The 22,165-nt window shown below is 36.1% G+C and overlaps 2 protein-coding genes across 2 annotated transcripts; one reads left to right on the forward strand and one right to left on the reverse strand.

The window, feature by feature from the left end:
* Window positions 1–5,937: 5,937 nt before the first annotated feature.
* On the forward strand, window positions 5,938–7,718 carry LOC120168119 (zinc finger protein BALDIBIS-like). Its single transcript, XM_039176947.1, has 3 exons — window positions 5,938–6,135; window positions 6,227–6,623; window positions 6,697–7,718. The coding sequence occupies exons 1-3, from the start codon at window positions 6,012–6,014 to the stop codon at window positions 7,415–7,417; spliced, it is 1,242 nt and encodes a 413-aa protein (XP_039032878.1). The 5' UTR covers window positions 5,938–6,011; the 3' UTR covers window positions 7,418–7,718.
* A 1,199-nt stretch (window positions 7,719–8,917) lies between these two features.
* On the reverse strand, window positions 8,918–9,855 carry LOC120168120 (fasciclin-like arabinogalactan protein 12). The gene has a single exon (XM_039176948.1). It carries the CDS (start codon window positions 9,754–9,756, stop codon window positions 8,983–8,985), a length of 774 nt encoding a protein of 257 aa, XP_039032879.1. The 5' UTR covers window positions 9,757–9,855; the 3' UTR covers window positions 8,918–8,982.
* Window positions 9,856–22,165: the final 12,310 nt, after the last annotated feature.

Consider the following 22,165-nt stretch of genomic DNA (forward strand, 5'->3'; position numbering starts at 1 on the left):
GTAAACTATTCTTCTTCTGGAATGTTTATATATGTTGTCCTTTTAAATGTTTATATAAGTGCTTACTTCTGGAATGTTATCTGAGCATTTTGTGAACTATGATAGAATAATGATTTGGGTGAATAAATGCTAGTTTGAAACATATTTGTCTTTGTTTAATATCATGTCTGTTTATTTACTGATTTATGTATTAATTTTTTTAGCGGCCCGATAAGGTGGATGCTTTACGTCGGTTTTCCTTGCACGACGGAGTTCACGCATCAGACGGCGTGGACGTGCTATTACGTCTCCGTTCACCCCAATGGTGCGAAGACTCCACAAGAAGAAGCCCGACTCACCGGTCATCCCTCAAGAGTCCCCTCCAATCGTTCAAGAGGCCCCTATTCTCCCTCAGATTCCCCCCCACCGTTCAAGAGGCCACTGTCATCGTTGAAGAGGTCCCTCCCACCATTCCAGAGCCCGATTCACATGGGGTAATATATCGAAGTATTGAGAACCCCCACCGGTTCCGGACATGATGGATGAGAGTTGGCTCTCGTATGAGTTACCGCTAGTACCTTTCCGGTATCTGAAGTGGAGATGAGACAACTACCGGAAACAATTGTGGATAATACCCTTTGGGCTAAGACCGCAGTTGATTTTTATCTACATGAGCGAGCCAAGGGTGTTACACTGACATCAGCAAACTCAACGATGAAATGTTTTTGTTGCTTGATCGGTCTTGGTGGGTGTGCTATTAGGGGTTGAAGACAGTGGCTATTTGGATGGGGAGGTAAGACTATATTTGTCTTATATATGATTTTGATTAATTTGTTTAAAAATTAATTTAATTCACTAATATATGTATTTTTTTGTAAAACAGCATATCGATGCGTGGGTGTCACGTCTACTAATAATAAGCTTAGGAAAAATAAAAAAAATTCGCTATATACAATAATGCCGACGGCTTTTCACGCAGTTCCTTGAAGAATCAACGAGATGAATCATTTTTGTTGGGCAATGGACAAGCTAAACTTTATCCTGCATGGTGGGAGGTCGATAAGGTTAGTGTTAATTTTTTAAATTTTTTAAAGGTGTTAATAAATAAGTGCGCAAATAAATAAATGGACAAGCTAACTGTAATATTGAGCTTCTTTGGCTTCTTGTTTCCAGAACGAGTCCAATAATTTATCGCATCCAAGTATTTAGCCAAATAAGAGCTCCATCCCTTAATAATATCTCTTAAATCAGCCAATGATATGTAATTTATCATGCTGTCATATACTATTGCCTTAAGGGATGGGATCTGAAGCTCGACGAGAAGCCAATGGTTACGTTCCAAAACAGGGATAAACACCTGCAATCATAAGTAAATAATTCATTCATTTGCGCACTTATTTATGAATACCTTTAAACTCAATCTAAAATAAACACTAACCTTATCGACCTCCCACCATGCAGGATAAAGTTTAGCTTGTCCATTGCCCAACGCAAATGATTCATCTCGTTGATTCTTCAAGTGAACTGCTTTAAAAGCCGTCGGCATTATTGTATACAGTGTATTTCTTTTATTTTCCTTAAGTTTCCTAATTATTAGTAGACGTGACACCCACGCATCGATATGCTGTTTTACAAAAAAATACATATATTAGTGAATTACATTAATTTTTAAACAAATTAATCAAATGAAAATATAAGAAAAATATAAGACTTACCCCTCCATCGAAATAGCCATTGTCTTCGACCCCTAATAATACGCCCCACCAAGACCGATCAAGCAACAAATAGATATATCATCATTGAGCTTGCATATGTCAGTGAAACACCCCTGGCTTCGCTCATGTAGATAAAAATCAACTGCGGTCTTAGCCCAAAGGGTGTTATCCAGAATTGTGTCCGGTAGTTGTTTCCTCTCCTTTTCAGATACTGGTATGGTACTGGCCGGTAACTCATACGAGAGCCAACTTGAATCCATCATGTCCGGCACGTCAGAGGGTTTCTCAAGAATCCTACATATGACGCCATGTGAATCGGGCTCTTGAATGGTGGGAGGGACCTCTTCAACGATGACAGTGGCCTCTTGAACGGTGGGAGGGGACTCTCGAGGAATGATAGGGGCCTATTCAACGATAGGAGTGGACTCTTGAGGGATGATAGGCGATTCGGGCTTCTTCTTGCAGTGTCTTCGCACTATTGGGGTATACGGAGACTTAATAGCACGTGCACGCCGTCTGATGCGTGAACTCTGTCGTGCAAGAAAAACCCGACGTAAAGCATCCACCTTATCGGTCCGCTAAATAAAAATACAAATATCAGTAAATAAACAGACATGATATTTAAACAGTGAAAACAAAGATAAATATATTTCAAACTTTCAACCAAAAGACAAAACAAAGACAAATACTAACTTCACAGTGTTAAAGTAAAAAGTTTAGCAGTTTTGGCAGCAACCGAATAAATTTACTAAGCAATCTAAGTGAAATGGTTACTTTAAGTGAAATTACGAGTAAATTTATCATCAGTTAAATATGGAAAATCTTAAACTTACCTCGTTGCGTAGAGTATGAACCTCATTCTGCAACGATACTACCATCTCACGTAGAGCGGCAACCTCACCACGTAAAGTAGACACCTCCACACGCCATGCACCATCGTTATCGCGTAGAGTACCGATCTCCTCACGCAAGGCATTGACCTCATCACGTAACTCCCTTGACTCATCCCGTGGAGGTGGAGAACAGGGAGATAGAAGTCGTGGCATCTTTGTCGGTCGCCTATCATGAGGTGATGGTGGAGAAGAGACTCGATGATGTGACGGGATAGGTGATGGCTCTCGTTGTAGAGGTGTATAGTCGGGTCGATCAGGTGATGGCTCTGGGTGAGGTGATGGCTCTCGAAGTGGAGGAAGTGGAGGCTGCTCATCATTCGTGCCATAAAAAAAACGCTGACTAGCTTGCCACCAATCAGTGGCAAGCTCAGCCTCCGTGGGTGTCAGTCTCATTAATGGAGTGTTGGCCTCCTAAAAATATAAAAACTAAAACAAAGTTAAACGTCTACTATTAATAACTTGTTTATATATGATAGTATTTGTGTTAACTTACATTATTTATTGTCGCATATGGTATTAAGTCTTCCCAATCCAACATACGTTTCCTCTTCCAGGAAATAGCCCTAGGAATATCATCTGAGGATTTTAATGCATATGTCCGCATGCTGGGGAAGCCTCGAATATCCAAATCTACAAACAATATAATAACAAACATTAGTAATTGTTAAATAATTAATTATAATTTTGAAAACATTATATAGAAATTCTTACCTTAAAGGCCCAAACAAAGCCTGACAAAGTGTATTTCGACCCATCGCCCCGCAAACTTTTGCGGTCATCAAAGGCAGACGACAACTTAGTCCAGGTAGCTTTCCATATATACGAACCCCATGGAAACAGATTCCATGCATTTAGGTCCTCTACCAATAATATTAGCTCCTGAGGAATAGGTTGTCTGGCCTCTCTGCCTAGAAAGCCGGCATACAAAAGTAGTAGAAGGCATACTCGGACAACATCGACGTCATTCATCCGAGTAAAACCATCTTTCTTATTAAACAATTTCTTCATGTCGTCGACGTGTAAGTTCGGCTTCTCTATTGACTCATCAGGAAAAACCCTGGATAACCATGATGGGCGGGTGATATGACGAGTGTACCGGCCTACATCATCGTGTCCGAATCGTAGACCAGTGATTAAGCAGAACTCCTTCCGCCCAAAACAAGTATACGCTGGTGGAAAATGAAATCATATCTCTTCCTCACCACGTTGTATACTGTCGGGTAGATCGCTAGTCATGGTCTGAAGCCACAAATGGGTCAAACTAGCATCTCCACCCGGATGCTGTACTCTCAGCCATGGCCCGAAGCAGGTTTCTTCAAACAATTTCTTTGTGCAGGTGAAAGCTTCGAAGCAATTGTAGTGGCTAGGCTAACTTTATTCCTTAATGTCAATGAAGCCGAAAAAAATTTCTACAAAAAAACAATAAACATACCAAGTTAGATATACCAAAAATTACACTGTCAAGATATACCAAAAACAAAACAATAAACATAAATAGTAGTTTATTCTTGAAACTAAAATTTGCAACACTGTTTTTGTCTTTTGGTTGAAATGAAAATCGCAACGAGATAATGAGAATCGCAACGCGGAAATGACTATCGCAACGAGAGAATCGCAACGCGAAATGACTATCGCGACCAGACAATCGCAACGCGAAATGAAAATCGCAACCGCGAAATAAAAATCGCAACGCGAAATGAAAATCGCAATGCGATTTTGGTTTCGCGTTGCGATTTTTATTTCGCGTTGCGATAGTTATTTCCGCGTTGCGATTTTCATCCTCGAAACTATTCTTCTTCTGCATTACTTCAACCAAAAGACAAAGCAAAGACAAATACTAACTTCACAGGCTAAACAGTTTAGCAGTATTGGCAGCAATCGAATGAATTTAATAAGAAATCTAAGTGAAATGGTTAATCTATGATTGAAATTAACAGTAAACTTATCATCAATCTCAATATGAAAAACCTAAAATAATGCAAAATTTTCAAAATAAAAAAAAAAAAAAAAACTAACCCTCGGAGGTTGATTTTCTATTTCTGAATGATTGTGAGGGATTTTTGACTGTGAATGGTTGTGAGGGATTTCGCCGGCGATGGGGACGGAAATCTTCGGAGATGGGGACGGATTTCGCCGTAGAGAGTGAGAGATGGAGATGGGACTGAGTGTTGTGTTTTTGGGTTTGAGGTTATGAGTTGCGATTACTGTGGACGGTTCATTTTCCGATTTATTAAGAAAAAATACGTGTTTGGAATTTGAAAAAAAAATACGCGTTAATACGAATGGCGCTATGTAAATCGCGTTGCGAAAGTTAGTATCGCGTTGCGAAAGTAAGTATCTCGTTGCGATTTTTTATTATCGCATTGCGATAGTCAGTATCGCATTGCGATTTTCCCAATTCGCGTTGCGATTTACTTATTCGCATTGCGATTTTCCCAATTCGCGTTGCGATTTACTTATTCGCATTGCGAATTGGGAAAATCGCAACGATACTGTAGACCATCGCAACGCGATTTTCAACTATCGCATTGCGAAAATACAACGCGAATTTGCGATAATGGAGATCGCGTTGTGAATTAGCGATCGCATTGCGATTTTGTTGGTCATTTTGGCAAATCCGAAAAAAGTTGGTTAAAATCGTATATTATATGGGATTTTTGGTCATTGAGGTTATTTTCTCTTTTAAATATACTTTATATTATATTTAAGTTAACTTTCAATGTCTAAACGAAGAATTAAGCTAACAAAAGAACTTAATTGATGTAAAACTTATAATTTAATTATTCAATTAAATATTTTAAACTAAAAATATAATTAAATTCAAATAACGTTTTACATTACTATAAACATTCTTTCTTTTCTACTTTGTTTGACATCATCATTGTTTTTTCTCTTTATTTCAAAGTAAAAAAATAAATAAAAGTTTTTCAATTTCAACTAAGGTTTACATCAATATGCCCCCCCCCCTTCCTTTTTTATATAAGGTCTCCCAATCAAACCATTTTACATGCTCCCACTCCCACTCCCACATACATGAAGCATTCAAGTATTATTTCTATATGATAAAAAAAAAATAGAAAAGGTGGTCCATGTGAGTCTATGGCTGACGGCTGACTTGGGAAGAGAAGCCGTGTAGGGAACAAAATATTCTCTCATGCTCCTTGCTTTCTTTTTGGAGTTTTCTTCCCCTATTTCAAAACTTTGAGTTCAAATATCAATCTTTCGTTTATAAAACAATAAGGCAGAATTGTTGGGTTGTGTTTATATTGTACTGAAGAATAAGATTTTTACTTTTTTTGTAGTATATATTGTCCTCAGTTTTTGAAGTTTAATATGTCGTAATTTTCCCAGATTCCTGCTTCAGTTGTGGAGTTTTGGTTTTATTACTTTAGCGGTGGTCGATCCGTTCATCAAATCAGCCAAAATGATGTTTCATAATGGGGTATTGGATTCGATTCCTTCGAACTTCAGAGGGTTAACTCAAGAACAGAACCATAACCCTACTGTTAATTCAACGAAAAAGAGACGGAATTTGCCAGGGGCGCCAGGCAAGTCTATTATCAAATTTAATGCTGTTATTACTACTGATTCCTTCCTGATGGGGGGTTTTAATTTTGTTTCTGTTGTTGAAACGATCAGATCCTGATGCTGAAGTGATTGCTTTATCTCCAAAGTCTCTAATGGCGACCAACAGATTCCTGTGCGAAATCTGCAACAAGGGTTTCCAAAGGGACCAGAACTTACAACTCCATAGGAGAGGACACAATCTGCCATGGAAGCTCAAGCAAAGAACCAGCAAAGAAGTTAGAAAGAAAGTTTACATCTGCCCCGAGAATGCCTGCGTCCACCATGACCCGTCGAGAGCACTAGGAGACCTCACTGGTATAAAGAAACACTTTAGCCGTAAACATGGCGAAAAGAAATGGAATTGCGAGAAGTGTTCCAAGAAATATGCAGTTCAGTCCGATTGGAAAGCTCATAGTAAGATCTGTGGCACTCGAGAGTATCGATGTGATTGTGGAACCCTCTTTTCCAGGTAATATAATTATATATAGTTTGTGGTATGTTTCCATATATATGATTGGAAAGCTTCATTTTTGGTCATGCAGGAAGGATAGTTTCATCACTCATAGAGCTTTCTGCGATGCATTAGCTGAAGAAAGTGCAAGATTTAGAAATGATTTGACAAATATTGCGGCCAATAACTATGAATTATTATCAGGCTTTAAGCCTGAGTCTGCTGCTAGTTCCGATAATCTAGACTCCAATAGGCAAAAGTCAATTGGTATCTTTGCACCAAATCCTACAGGCTTACCTGAAATGGTTGCACGAATGAGCATTTTTGGTTCATTTTCGCAAACACAATGGCTCAGCCAGCAGTACCCACCAAAAGCATCATTACGAGGACCGATAGAAGAAGAGAACAAGAGAGATTTGTCGGAATCCATAACATCTCTGTATTCTAACAATACTCAGAACTATCTCCGACAAACCCACACTCACATGTCAGCCACCGCTCTCCTGCAAAAAGCAGCTCAAATGGGATCTACCAGAAGCAGCAGTGGGTTATTTGGGTTAATGAGCTCATCCCCTTCAACAATCCCGAGCCCTAATGGTGATCACAACAAGTTACTGAGTTCATTCTCTTCAACTCAATCAGCATTAGGCGATTTAAACTCGAGCTCAAAGATGAAGACGAACGCAAATGAGGTCGAAGCGAGCTTAACAAGGGACTTTCTTGGTGTGGGAAATGAATCCAGCAGACCATTGTTCTTCCAACAAGAGCTTGCCGAGTTTGCTTCAATGGGCTCAGTTCAGCCATGGAGTTGATGATTCGTTACACTTAAAGAGCTTTGTGGGACTGGAAAGCTAGTTCAAAGGAGGTTAATTGAGCTGCATGATAGCTTAATGAAGGGAAAATGAAGAAGGAGTGAGTCAACTCGGGAGTCTTGTGATCAATGGGACCACTCGACTGCGTGCTCAAGGGGGCTGAAGGGAAAGAGACAATGCAGTGTTTGGGCCCTCCATGCAACGTAGAGTTTTTTTAGTTTTCACCTTCTTATATATTTATAATTATTTTGTTGAAAGTTTTTACTAGTAATTTTAGTTTTCAATTTGCACCGTGTTTCCCACTTTGATAATAAATAGTATTTGCATATTTTAAATTTTTTGATAATCAATTTTATTTCATAAATTCTGCGTTATCTTTTTCCCTATGTTTATATAATTAAATTCTATTCCACATTGTCAATGAGTGTTGACACAAGTAGTCGTAGTCGGGATTTAATAATTTGAGTTTGTAAAGTCAAGTTCGAATCCTGCTACCATCACTCTTAGTAGGCAATTTGTAAATTCCTATGTAAATATCAATTAAAGTTTAGGTATGCCCTGACCCTGAACTGAAAAGTCACCTTTGACCTAAACTTTATTGTAACAAAAAAAAATCCACTCCACATTGCAATAGCAGTACCAAAAGTAAAACGTTGAGATCTTACTTTGAGAAGGAAAAAACAAAGTTCAATCTAATAAAAAAAACAAAATAGTATCTTAATTCATACACTTTTCAAACTTAATATTAAAAAAATTCTAAATAAAACATATATGAATCATAAAGTAGAAAAAAAGATACTTATTTAATATATATATATATATATATATATATATATATTCAAAATCAAAACCTTTGAAATAATGCAGGTGGTAAATCAATCATTAAAATTGATAAGTGCAGATTTAAAATATTTTAGGAATCTAGATAAAAAAATAATATATATATTTTTGGTGGAGGATCTTCGATGTAATTGACTCCAAAATCATCGGAAACAGCCAAACCAGTCAAATAATCAGCCACACAATTACATTTCCGATAAATATTTTATTGTTGAAGTAAACCTTTTAGATATTAACATCAGATATAAACATAAATAACCCTACAAATTCAAAAGTGAAATAATTGTATATTTAATATAAATATTAGAAATTAAATTTGAATTTAATTATGTATCTAATATACTTATATATCCAATATAAATAAAAATAATAATTTTATGATTTCCATGTAAAAATAAAAAAAATTCTATTTGTATTTGAGTTTAAATAGGAAAAATAGCATGCCGAACAATATAAAGATATAAATTCTTTAAAAAATTAAAGAAAGCACCACAAAATTTACAAGTATATGAAATAATCCAGAAAAAAAGATATTGCAATGAGATTTCGAAACAAAAAGAAATGAAATTAACACAACAAACAAAGAACCATAAAACATATCAAAATTCAATTTCATAATGATAATTATTGAAAATGAAGAAAAAAAAAGACATCTTGATCACCACCATGGAATATAGATCCAAACCATCAAAATCACCATCTTCTTCCTTTCTCCATTTTCATGTTTACAAATAAAACGCAGCAACTACAGCAGCAACACCAAACAAGGCTACATTTTGCATGGTGGCCGCCGCTTTGGAGTTGTTATCAGCAGGGGTTTCATCATCAGGGCTATCGGCAACAACGGCAGCCTTCTTCTTCTTCGACTTCGCCGGTGCCGGAGCCGGAGCCGGAGGCCTAGGATCGAATATTTGCATAGGTTGAAGCACCTGATCGATCTGATAAACCGCAAGCTGACCGTCAGTGTAAACAGTACCCGAAACACTCGTATTCGTCAACCCGCTTGTTATGTTCACCGAGTTTCCCGATGTGGTGATATTGAGAGGAAACTTCCCGTCGCCGCTGTCACCGGCTTGGGTTCTCAAAGGGTTACTAATAGTCTGGAACTGAGACGACGAGAGGTACGTCGGGATGATGTGGAATTGCACCAGCTCTACTTTTTGTTCGTCGTTGAGCGAATTCAACGTGCCGGATTTAAGGCTAGAGAAAGCGCTGTCCGACGGCGCGAAAATGGTTATCCCATTGTTTGAGTTGTTGAGCTGACCGAGAAGCTGGTTGGCTACTTGTGTAGTTTTCAGAAGACGGATGAAGAGGGTGAATTGGCCGGATTTTTCGAGGATTTTCGTGACGTTTGTTGGACCGGGAGGTGCCGGTGTTGGTGCCACCGGCGCTGCCGGAGCTGCTGGAGCTGCTGCCGGACCTTGGGCTAAGGTTGTTGAACAATGGAGGACGAAAAGTATGAGAAATGAGAGAGTGGTGAATACATTTTGTTGCTTCATTATTTTGGGATGTATTGGAAGGTGGTGTTTCGGCAAGAACAATGTAAAATGCAAGACAAGTGATCCTTCAACAAAATGTTTTGGATGATTCGATTGGAGGGGAGGGGGATTTATTAAGGATTTGAGAGATTCAAGTTAGGTAAAATATGCTCATTTACTTACCAAAACATAGTTATTAACTTTAAACTAATTTTCTAATTTTAAAAATGTTATTGAAATTAAGTGTGAAATATCAAGTCGATACTTGAATCAAATTATAAATACACCCATCAGATGGACAACTTGTATATGATGTCTTAAAATAAATTAGGTTAAAAAGATCACACTTATGATAAGTCTCTACAAAATCCGATCTCAAGAATCCATCAATAGATCGAATATATAAGGTTAAACTAAAACATAATATCATTTAGGAGGACTAATTTTTAAACCCTTTAAATTTGAATTGATAATACGATAAATATATATTTAAATCGCATTAAATTTGAACAAGCATTTATCACCTAAACTAATGGTTATGCTAATAGAAAAACTTGAATGATACAACATTAATATCAATACATTGAAAGATTAAATTAAAACATCTTAAAGTTTAGTGATGAAAGGAGGTGTAATTAAGCCTAGATAAAGAAATTGAGGGAGTTGGAGCAACTGTATTGCTTGGAAAAGCAGGAAAAACAGAGGAGATAGTGGAGTGGATGTGTGGCCAAATGAAGATATGAATAATTGCTTTGGTTTTTGATTGCCAATGCCTAACTTGGGAAATAAGTTTCCCATTCGGTAGGGTAGGTTGGGCGATTGCCGATTGGGACCAGTTTATTTTTCCAGCTAATGGCTCGTTGTGATGATCCTGCTTTAATATTTCGCTGCTCTTTCCTTTTCTTAACCCTCATTTCTTAAATTCATTCAGTTTTCAGGGGAAAAACACTTAAATGTCCCTATGCTAATAACGACAAATTAAGGTTATGATTTGGAGATTTTTCTAGTTATAAATTTTCAGCTCATATATATTTGTCACGATTCAACTCGATGACTGAATCGTATCGTGATAGATACATTTACTTTTTATTTACGTGCGTAAATATTAAAGGACAATTTCAGATTATACTATCGCGATACGACTCGTATCGTGACCCATAAGACTTAATCTTAGGTTGTTTCTTTCTCAATTCGAGTCCATACGAGTTGCAGTGTTGCTTCGACAGTTAGAATAGTAGGCCATTGATGCTGTTTGGGGGAAAAAAACCAGAAAAGAGGGGGGGTGGGGGGAAGACACATACAATGATAAGAAAAAGATGTGTTGTTGGTGGTTCTTGGTTGAGTTCATTATACGAAAAATGCAAGTTTGTATGTATGCATCTATTTTGTTGCAAGAAATCGACAAATTTTAAGCTTTCTTTGAGATGGTGTATCTTTTCACAGCATTTACTATCTAATTAGGAAGGTTATCTAAGTTCAAAGTAACATTCTTCTAGTTTTCTCTCGGATGTTTCTTGGGATAAAGGTACTTTTTAGGTCCATGTGTTATAGGAATTATATCAATCTAGTCCTTCTACTATTAAACGAATCAGTTTAATTCTTTTATTACAGATATTGACTCGAGTTAACCCTTAGGGTGCGTTTGGTTCACGGAATGTAAGATTGCCAGTGGGAATAAAAGATTACCAGGGAATAGGATTACTGGGAATGTTGTATTTTGTGTTGGTTGGTTTAGCAGGAATGTAAGATTACCATGTTTGATTAAAGGAATAAAAGATTATTGGAATATATATTTGACCAAATTGTCCTTATTATATATTTATTTTAACAAGTTGGAAAATATTTATATATTTTCTTTAAAAAAAATTAAATTCATAAAATTTATATAATTTTTTTACAAAATTGAAAATATAAAAAGGTTTAATGAAAGGGTAAAATTTTATTTTAACCCCTGAACTTCATATAAAATTTTAATTATAGACTTTTTTATGTAAATCTAAAATAGTTTAAGGATAAATTTGTAATTTAACGTTCGCATAATTTTTATTATTCAATGACAGAATAAGGATATTTCTGAAAGAAAAAAAAATTAAGGGCATTTTAGTCCAAAATGTCGGTAATCCAACAATACCTAAAGAAGGAGAGGTAATGACATTCCCGGTAATATACCCCAAAAAATTCACTATTGGTAATGTAAGATTACTGAGAATGAGATTCCCAGCCAACCAAACGGGGGAATGTGGATTCCATTTCCATGGGAATCTCACATTCCCCCAACCAAACACACATATTACATAGAAATATCTAGTTGGCCTCAATATTTTGGATGTTAGATTAGAACAAAATCAGACAAACTATCACCGAAACTTAGTCAGTCTTGTAAAAAATTGATAAATATATCAATTATATTGATTAAATTGAAAAATAAATAATAAAAAAATCAAAATAATAAAATTTTAAAATTGAGTTTGTGAGTTTCATGACCCTAAATGAATATTTGGAAACTCACCCTTTCAACCCATCCGGACCAAAGAGCAAGCCAATGGATGGGTTTTCATCCCCAATATTGATATTCACAAGTGCCTTGAATCTGGATCTGGAGCAAATTGATGGATGTCACGCTGAAAATCAATGTTAATAGGGATTTCATCCCCAACACCGGAGAAGACGCAATAGGTGTTGTTGTCCAGGATCACCATGGAATGTATGGACGAGGTTGCACGAAGACTTGATGGAGCGCATACGACAGAGTTGGTTGAGGCCAACGAATTCATGGAGGGATTTCGCATGTCGATTGAGAACGGAGGAGATAAGGTGATCATTGAGGGAGACGCTATCTCTATCGTTAACCGCTTGACAATTCCGTAATAGGATATTTCAGTGATTGGATTGATACTCAACAAGATGCGCATGATGCTTACTAGATCGTCGACCCTCAAAGTTTATTACGTGAACAAGGAACAAACCGGGTTGCACATACACTCGTTCACTGGGCTTTATCGAGGACTAATCTTTTTTCATTTATTTCCGATGAATTTAAATATATTAAAGATGATGTAATTTTTAATGCTATTGAAATTTGAATTTAATAAATTTCCATTAAAAAATAAAATAAAGGAAAGTTCTTCGGGGACAATTTATCTGCTGAAACATGCAAAACTAGTAAAGTTTTTAATAATGCTTAATGCAAAAGTAAGTGTCTGAACTTTGTTTCGAAAAATGTTGTAGTGCATAAATAATTTTTCGCTAAAAGTAGGTGCATAATATTTTCATTGGAGCAATTTTAGGTGTCTGGACCGTAACGATCATTAAATTTGGTCGTTAAATGACACGTGTCGAACTCTGATAATTTTGAAAAATTTATTTTCAAAATTTAAAAATAAAAAATATTTTTTATTTAAAAAAACTCCACATCCCCCGTGTGCTCAGGCCCCCTCCCTTTCTTCTCGCCTTCTCCCTTCTTCTTCCCTCCTTCCATAGTTGCTAGTCGACCAGCCGTGACTGTCATCGCCACCTTCATTAGCACCGGCGTCGACCCTCGATCAAACCCCCATTGCCCTGTCACAGTAAGCTATCATTGTTTGTTGTGGAGAAGCACTTGAATGTTCATCGGATTTTAATCCATCGTCGTTGTTTTTCGTCGATTACAATTGATCCCAACGTCCAAAAACCACATCGCCACCACCATTCGAAACACCGTGCAATTCCGCTCAAAACCCATCCTCATTGTCGCTCCATCGTTGCTCATACGGCGTTAATCGTGGAGATTAAAATTTTAAAGGTTTAGGAATTTGGATATAAGGAATTTTAGAGATTTAGGGGATTTGTGACAATAAGGGAAACAATTGATCAATGGGTGGGCGGCTATAACAGCCTAAACTAGTACGCCAATGAGGGTGCTACATGGAACCACTAGAGTAGTTGACCAACCTTTTTCTTATTTCTCTTACTTTAAAATGACTATTTTCTTTATAAATTCAACTGTAAAAATATAATTAAAATTGTACACTGGGGAGCTCCCAAAATAAATATATACTTTCAAAAATAATAATACAGATCGACTTTAAAATACATTTATAACTCAACTTTACAACAGAGTTTATAAATATACATGCCCTTAAAAAACTTGAGACGTACTATGATATGCTCTAGGTCTGGACCTCGGTCACTCTAAGCTCCTCAACATGTAATGCTCCAAATTCTAGGCTAGTAGTTTTGGGTCTACCCAAGAGGTAAATGAACCCTGCAGAATTTATAATTCAAGTTGTTGTGCTTCATTGGATTATATTTGAGCCCAATTAAGAATAAAAAGGAGATTTGTGAATTTCATAAATATGAGGAATGACCTTTAGTGTAATTTTCCCGTTTTGGAAAGATGGAGACCTTTTATCTTTTCCATCTCCATTTTCTCTTTATTTTCATATCTTCTCATTTTCTCTTCCTCTCTCCTCTCCAAGTTTCTTAGCAAAGTTAAGCTCTTAAGCCCATTTCAAGTTTTATTTTCGTTCTTAACCCCTCAAGCAACATGGATTTAACCATTCAAGTCATGTGTTCTTTGTTTGCAAGAGAAAGTTGAGGGTTTTATATTCAAAGTCTTGGTGAGGGATGATTTCTAACTAAAGTAGCTCAATTTTGGGATTTAATCATCAAGGTAGTGTATTTCTAATCCTTTGGAGTATTTAGATTCCATAAATTACAAGTTTTTCGCTAAGAGTTGAGTAGTTAAGTATTTTAGGGTTCATATTTAATTTCTCAATTAAATCAAATTTAGATGTTAAAAAATATGTTTTTAAGACATCTAAGGACCCTAAATAACTTATTAGAACTTCAAAATCAATTTAAAACTCAAACAAAGTCATTTGGGGTGAATTTCAAGTGTTTAATGAGCTTAAAAACTCATTTCTGAGCAAGAGTATTGATACTAGGATGAACAGTATCGATACTGGATGAATTGGGGCAAAATTTAGGGATTTTAGTCCAAGAGTATCGATACTTTACCTCAGAGTATCGATACTTTCCGTATCAGAATCCATTTTAATATCGATACTTTACAGAAGTATCGATACTACACACTCAAAATGATCAAATTCAAATCGATTAAGGTCCGTAAGAGCTTGGGGTGGTCCGTAAGGATAAGACTTAGTCTGTGAGGGATGTAAATGGCTAAAGGGGCCCAGAGACACTCGTGAGAGTGGGTTACAGCCAGAGTAACCACAGTAAGTATATCATGTCCAAGCATATTTAGTGATCACATATCAGACAGATATAGTTGAAGGACCAGTGCACAGGTTATATCGACGAGAGGTACGAATAGGTAATCAGCATGTGAGACAATAGTGACGTATACCGCAAGAGTGATCGAGAATGTTGGACTTTCAGATATTCCTTTAATTCGACGGTGAATTAAAGGGAAGCGTAGGTTAGTGATTAGAGCATCACTACCTAGAAAAGAACCTGAGTCAGATATCGGGCCGATCATAACCCTAGCCAGTAAGCAGTAAAAACAGTAATCGTCTTGAAGTTTTGAATCGCATAGAGACTTCCCTAGAGTCAGAGAAATACTAAAATATCCTCTATTAGTGCATAACCATATCAATATATATAATCAATTATAACTTAGTAACAGAAATAGAACCAGAAATAGAATCAGTAATAGTAACAACTAAAACAATAACAATTAGGAATGTCATAAAACTAGTCTTTGTGTGACACTTGGGAAAGAATTAAGACACCCGAGGTACTCTAGTAATAGGGCGATTGTCTTGTTTTTCAGTCAATGCTACGACACTTCATTGTCAATTGCCCTAAGACTCGACGAAGTAAGTCGGTGGGTGTACGTTTTTGATGTAGAATTTTGAATCTCACCCAGGAGTACCCGATGATGCTTTGACAATGCTAGAAGGGTGTATGATCTCCGAGATGCAAAATCCCTCAGCTTCACCATGATTCTAACCACATATTATTATTTATTGTGTTGTATCATATTTTAGTATATGCATAGTAGAAAAATTATTACTTTCAGATAATGCATACCAGAGTTAGTCCTATATTCAGACAATGCACAATATAATAAGCATAGCTTTCAGATAATGTATAACAAATATAGATATTAGGGTTAGAGACTCATACTTTAGAAATAGAACAACTAAGCCTTAAGTAAGTAGCACTTGACTAGATCATGCATGTACCTACTTCTTAGTATCAGATATTTAGCATGCTTGGGTTTATGAATTCTTATGCTGCTCTAGATTAGCTATTATACTGCTGGGGTTTGTAAGCTCAGCCTTTAGATGTTTTTCGTTGACAGGTTAGTAGCATGAGCAGTTTGAAGAGTATAGTTGTAGTAAGACTTCTAGCATCTTTTTCATAGTATCGTACCATAGCTTAGTGGGTATATGTATTCATAATTCCTTACTTATGTATTCATTTTATTAAACTCAAAGTTTTATTATTTGATTTTAAATTATATGTCACGGAGCTCCAGTTTGAAAAATTATTTTATACAATATTTACGTTTTATATATCATACTATTCAATATGTTTTAAATAAATGAATATATTTTGAGAATCAGAGATTGCTTAGATAGCCCAATGTGGCACTATAGGTCCATTTGGGTTAGTGGTATCAGAGCGTCAGGTTGAGTCGATTCTATTTCCAAGTGGTTAGTATTAGTAAGGTTTCAGTGAATACATGCCCATAGGTACTGAAAGTACTTGTGTAAGTATGAATCATGATGGTGCTTTCTTCCTTCGCCTAAGTTTTAGAATTTGTGATAGCAAACAGAGTTAAACATAATTAAGGGAATTAGATAGAGAGGCGAGCCTCTCACCCCAATAAAGTCATTAAAGGAATTATGTCAAGGTATGGATTTTAGTGTCCCGTCAGGAATGAGTGTCGTAGAGGCAACCTTCTTCAGAGGTTTAACTTTCACTCTCCAAGAGGTAATGGACGTTACTCCTAGAGCATAGACAGTTCAGTTAACCACCTAGGGTTCTTTGGTGACAACAGAATCCCTAGTAGATAGGATAAGGAAATATCAGACAATCAACTTCTTTGGTTCAGGTGATAAGGATTTGAGATCAGTCGATCAATGATTGTGAATGACCATTGGACTTCCAGGCAGTTTTGCCTTACCCTGGAGGGTAAGTTAGAGTGTGTCACCATTATGCTCAAGGTGATACTATCAATCAGTAGGGGCTGTAAGAATGACCCTACAACCAAAAGTCGTATGAAATCAGTTCCCAGATGAGTCAAGAACAAGTATATTAATGAGGCAACTATGTATAATTAGAGAGTGCAATTCTCTCGGCTAGTCCAGGGAGATTGCTCAATGTTCATGTAACACCCCAACCCGTACCCGACCCGGATATGAGTCAGAGATATTACATTGACTTTTTAAAACACAACTCTTAACAAATAATAGCAAAATATTTGAACTTATATTAAGAAAATACGATAATATACATATTGTAATATAAGTTTACCAAAATATTCAGAGCATACACAACTTAACCCTTTAATTACATGCCAACTGCCATTTACATAACAAAATGACCTACTGATTAAGTTGCTTCTGATCTGGTGGTCGCAGGAGTAATGTTGTCCAGCTATTTAACGTGTCCCGTCTACTTTCTTGGATCCTACGTGTGAAACACTCACACGCTAAGTCATCGACTTAGTAAGGCAATGTAATAATAATAACAAGGAAATGTAATAAAAATGTCATAATGATATGAAATGAGATGAAAGCATGTACTTAATCAATGTAGTTTACATCACCAATATCCATACCTGTAAGCATATTACTTTAACATTCATGAATTTGTATTAATAAGTTTATTGGCCCATGATATCATATTAAAAACCTAAGGTATGTGAGTATTGTGAGGTTGTGCACTATGCTGTCACCACAGCTCGTATAATTGCACCGAAGTGCCACGTAGAATTGCACCGTAGTGCCATATAATAATGTCCATAAGGACCACATATCATTCCTTAAAAATCATATACATATACTAGGGATCAAGTATGTGTCTTACAAGACTTCACACATGTTCCACAGAATATATATATATATCCCGAAGGACCGCATAGAATTGCACCGTAGTGCCATATAATAATGTCCATAAGGACCACATATCATTCCTTAAGAATCATATACATATACTAGGGATCAAGTATGTGTCTTACAAGACTTCACACATGTTCCACAGAATATATATATATATATCCCGAAGGACCGCGTAGACCCTCTATCCTTGGCATGCCAACTATACCTATAGTTCTCATCTACATAACATGGGCTTTCACACTTCACATAATTTGTATCACGTAGACATAGTATTTTTATACCTTTATCACATAGGCATATCATTTCCTGCATATTCATGTCATGTAATGCATATGGTATAAACTTATATCATGTTTCATAATATGGAATGTAATCATTTATTAAAATATTGAATCTAGACTTATCATAAGTCTAGAAATGATTATAATACTATATTAATGCTATGCATATGCACTCACCTATATTTCCTTGCTTTTTCCTCGATCAATCCTACTTGTCGATTGTTCCAGAACTCGTTTAGGCTCGATATCTACATAGTAATTCATTGATACTTATCAGTATACTAATTAGTATATTCTAAACTATCATTTCTTAGGCTAAAAGAAAAGCCATTTTCATCTTTTAATGGAGGCATGCATCGATGCACTCCTGATGCATCGATGCACTGAGGGCATTCGATGTTCATTTTATTAGAAATGCATCGATGCACTCCTTATGCATCGATGCACTGACGACATTAAATGTTTGTATTTAAATTAATGCATCGATGCACTTCATATGCATCGATGCACCTTCAACAAATTTCTGGGATTTATCATTGATGCATCGGTGCATAATGAATTTGCATCGATGCACATTGCCCAGAAATATCATTTAAGCACGAAAATCTCTTCTTACTCTACTTGACACTTTATATTTCCCCTCTTTTAATATCCCTAACTTGCATACTCTTACTTAAACTAATTATTATCCATTAAATACTTCTAAAACTTAGAAATCTAATTCTCCATGTAGAATTTAAGAATCTAACCCAAATTCCAACATGTTCTAATTTGAATTCTAACACCTCATACTTCTTAGTTAGCTTTATGACAAGTCAAATCCCACTTTCAATTCTTATTATGAACTCTACTTCAAGATTTCACTTTTCTACTTCCTTTCTTTAATTCTTCATATACTCCTCATCTTATGGTTTTAAGATAATCTAAGCTTTCCTTAAGCTTAGTTATTATCTAAGGATCAATAAGCAACCTTAAATTCATCAAGAATTTGATTCACAAGAAAACTCACCTTTAGCTTGGCTTCACGGGGGAGAAGAAGAAGAAGATGAGAAAAATGTCTAGAACTCTAATTTTTCTCCCAAATGCCATCCACGTGGGTTATAAGATAACCCCAAATAATATTAAATTCATTTACTTGATAAAAGACTAGTTTGCCCTCTTAACTTTTCCTTATATGCTAAATTATCCTTCTCCAAATATTTTAATCCAGTTCATGAACTTTCAATTTATCTAATTTGGTCACTGAAATTAAAATCTCACAATTTGATCACTAACTCGGTATGAGGGATGTTACAGTTCAAATATGAGAGGTGACCTTCTTAGGTTGAGTTGTTATGCTCCAGAGTTAGTTGCAACCAAGTCCTTGAAGTTCAAAAAGTCCTTTGGGTGAATTTATTTAGATATCAATATTCAGTTAGTGGCAGACCCACTTAGAGTACTTTAGAGCAGAGCATGATGATAAGGTTGTTGGGTGAGTCAAACACCCTGAGTGTAAGGACTTGCGTATTAGTATATATATCTCAGTCAGTACCAGGAAGGACTAAAGTTTTGCGTGAGCAGAGAAGAGTGAAACCAGCTCAGTTACTCCAGCCAAGTCCGAGTTCAGTTGTAGTATCTCATGGGAGGTCGTTAGCTCCATCATCAGCATTGTGCTTTAAAAGCTCCGGTAGAGTCTTGGATTACCTAGAGTACGAGCATTGACGTAAGAATCAACGATGAATATGCTTTAAAGTTTTAAGGAAATGTTATAGATGTAGATCCTTAGAGCCTATGGTGAATGTTGCCATAGTTCCAGTAACAGTATCTCAGCTCTATCAAGGATAGCGACCTTAATAGTTCAGCTTGATTAGGAACCTTCTCTGGGAGGTGTTAGTTATATTCAGACAGAAGAGTAGTGAAGCGGATCGACCAGTTTTTAATTCAGCTTGGTAGATCAGAGAGATACAGAGACAATGCGTTAATGGTGTAGATGAGATGTCAGATAAGGAATCCAAGGGTATGGATCCAAGTGGCTGGCAAGTAGACCTTAGTGGATTAGACAATGTTACCTTAAAAAGTCATTGAGGGCTTGAAATCATACTCGATCATCAACCTAAGGGCAGTTGTTGGCTTGGTGTATATTTCAATACAGCAGTTCTGGAATTTCACCCCAGATTCTAAGTGTACTATAGGTGTCATAGTGAGATTGAGTCTCGAGGTACAGTGAACCCCAGGCGTCACTAGGATGTCTTATTTATTAAACAATGAGTAAATCAACTAGGTGAGTCGAGCCTCATCAATTGTGCCTTCATATAGGTATATGATCACGAGCTATATCCAATACACAGCAGTAATCAACTTTGCATAGTACCGAGAATTTCAATGCTTCATATCAAAGAAATTTAAGTTTGTTAAGCGTCGTACGACTAGCGACAATCGTCTTCAAATAACTCAGTAATAGTATATAATATTGAATGTCAGACAGAATATCAGAATACTTAGTCAGAGTGTTGCTGCGATATATCTTCATCTTGTGAGGCATGCTCTCTAGGAGAGTCAGATGTTGTTAGATTCTCTCGGTAAGATATCAATTTTCAATTTTTAATGTCTTAGATACTCTATCAAGCGAGTACAACATATGCAAGTTGTAAGGTAATAAAAAACAATTAGGTAGCATGGTTTATTATTAAATCAGAGTGCCTCAGTAGAAGCACAGAGATCGATTTTAGTCGAGAATTTTCAACATGTCTTCAATAGTGGTATCGAGATAGTGTTGGCAAGTATAATAGAATCTTCAGGTTAGCACGACGAATTACATATGTTTAGCAGGTAAAAGGATTATTGGGTTATAAAGTGAATTAACTCAACTAAGTAAGGTTAGCCAGAGATGGATTCAACGATAATAGTGATTTTGGAGCAACTATATCCGCAGGAAATACTTCGAGCGTGCAATATCAGTCTATCAGATAACCAAAATGTGATTCCCTTAGTTTATTGATCTTATAAGGTTTTCGCTTAAGGTTCAATGTGGATGGCGCCCTAAGAAAATTGTAGACAAATTTTACAAGTCCAAAACAACATGTCAGATTGGACAACTTCTTTCTTGATAATCAGTTTCTATAGGGTTTAAGTGCTTCCAGATTTCTCAGTGTTGACCTATGAAGAGGTCATCCAAATCAAGTAAATTTAGAAGACGAATTTTTTTTAAGAATGAGAGAGTTGTAACGCTCCAAATTCTAGGCTAGTAGTTTCGTGTCTACCCGAAAAGTAAGTAGACCCCGCAGAATTTATAATTCAAGTTGTTGGACTTCATTGGATTAGTTTTCAGCCCAATTAAGCATAGAAGAGAGATTTGTGAATTTCATAAATATGAGGAATAACCTTTATTGTAATTTTCCTATTTTGGAAAGATGGAGACTTTTTATCTTTTTCATCTCTATTTTCTCTTTATTTTCCTACATTCTCATTTTCTTTTCCTCCCTCCTCTCCAAGTTTCTTAGAAAATGTAAACTCTTGAGCTCATTTCAAGTTTTATTTTCATTCTTAACCCATCAAGCAACATGGATTTAACCATTCAAGTCATGGGTTCTTTGTTTGTAAGAGAAAGTTGATGGTTTTATCATTAAAGTCTTGACGGGGGATGGTTTCTAGCTAAATGAGCTCAATTTTGGGATTCAATCATCAAGGTAGAGTATTTCTAAACTTTTGGAGTATTTAGATTTCATGAATTACAAGTTTTTGCTAAGATTTGAGTAGTTGAACATTTTAGGGTTTATATTTGATTTCTTAGTTAAATCATGCTTTAGGTGTTAAGAATATGCTTTTAAGATACCTAAGGACCCTAAATAACTTGCTAGAACTTAAGAATCAATTTAGAACTCAAACAAAGTAATTTGAGGTGAATTTCAAGTGTTTCTCTAGCCTAAAATACCCATTTCTAAGCAAGAGTATCGATACTGGGATAAACAATATTGATATTGGATAAATTGGGGTAAAATTTAGGGATTTCAGATCAAGAGTATTGATACTTTACCTCAGAGTATCTATACTTTTTCAAGAGTATTGATATTTTCCTTATAAGAATCCATTTTAGTATTG

Source organism: Hibiscus syriacus, unplaced genomic scaffold, assembly GCF_006381635.1.
Source record: "Hibiscus syriacus cultivar Baekdansim isolate YM2019G1 unplaced genomic scaffold, ASM638163v2 tig00111708_pilon, whole genome shotgun sequence".
Taxonomy (NCBI): domain Eukaryota; kingdom Viridiplantae; phylum Streptophyta; class Magnoliopsida; order Malvales; family Malvaceae; genus Hibiscus; species Hibiscus syriacus.

What these genes read in the sequence shown, in the direction of transcription:
- LOC120168119 (XM_039176947.1), top strand. Translation starts at nt 6,012, where the DNA reads ATGATGTTTCATAATGGGGTATTGGATTCGATTCCTTCGAACTTCAGA. An exon ending in GAATTTGCCAGGGGCGCCAG is followed by an intron (nt 6,136 to 6,226) that starts GCAAGTCTATTA and finishes TGAAACGATCAG; the next exon opens with ATCCTGATGCTGAAGTGATT. An exon ending in TGTGGAACCCTCTTTTCCAG is followed by an intron (nt 6,624 to 6,696) that starts GTAATATAATTA and finishes TTGGTCATGCAG; the next exon opens with GAAGGATAGTTTCATCACTC.
- LOC120168120 (XM_039176948.1), bottom strand. Translation starts at nt 9,756, where the DNA reads ATGAAGCAACAAAATGTATTCACCACTCTCTCATTTCTCATACTTTTC.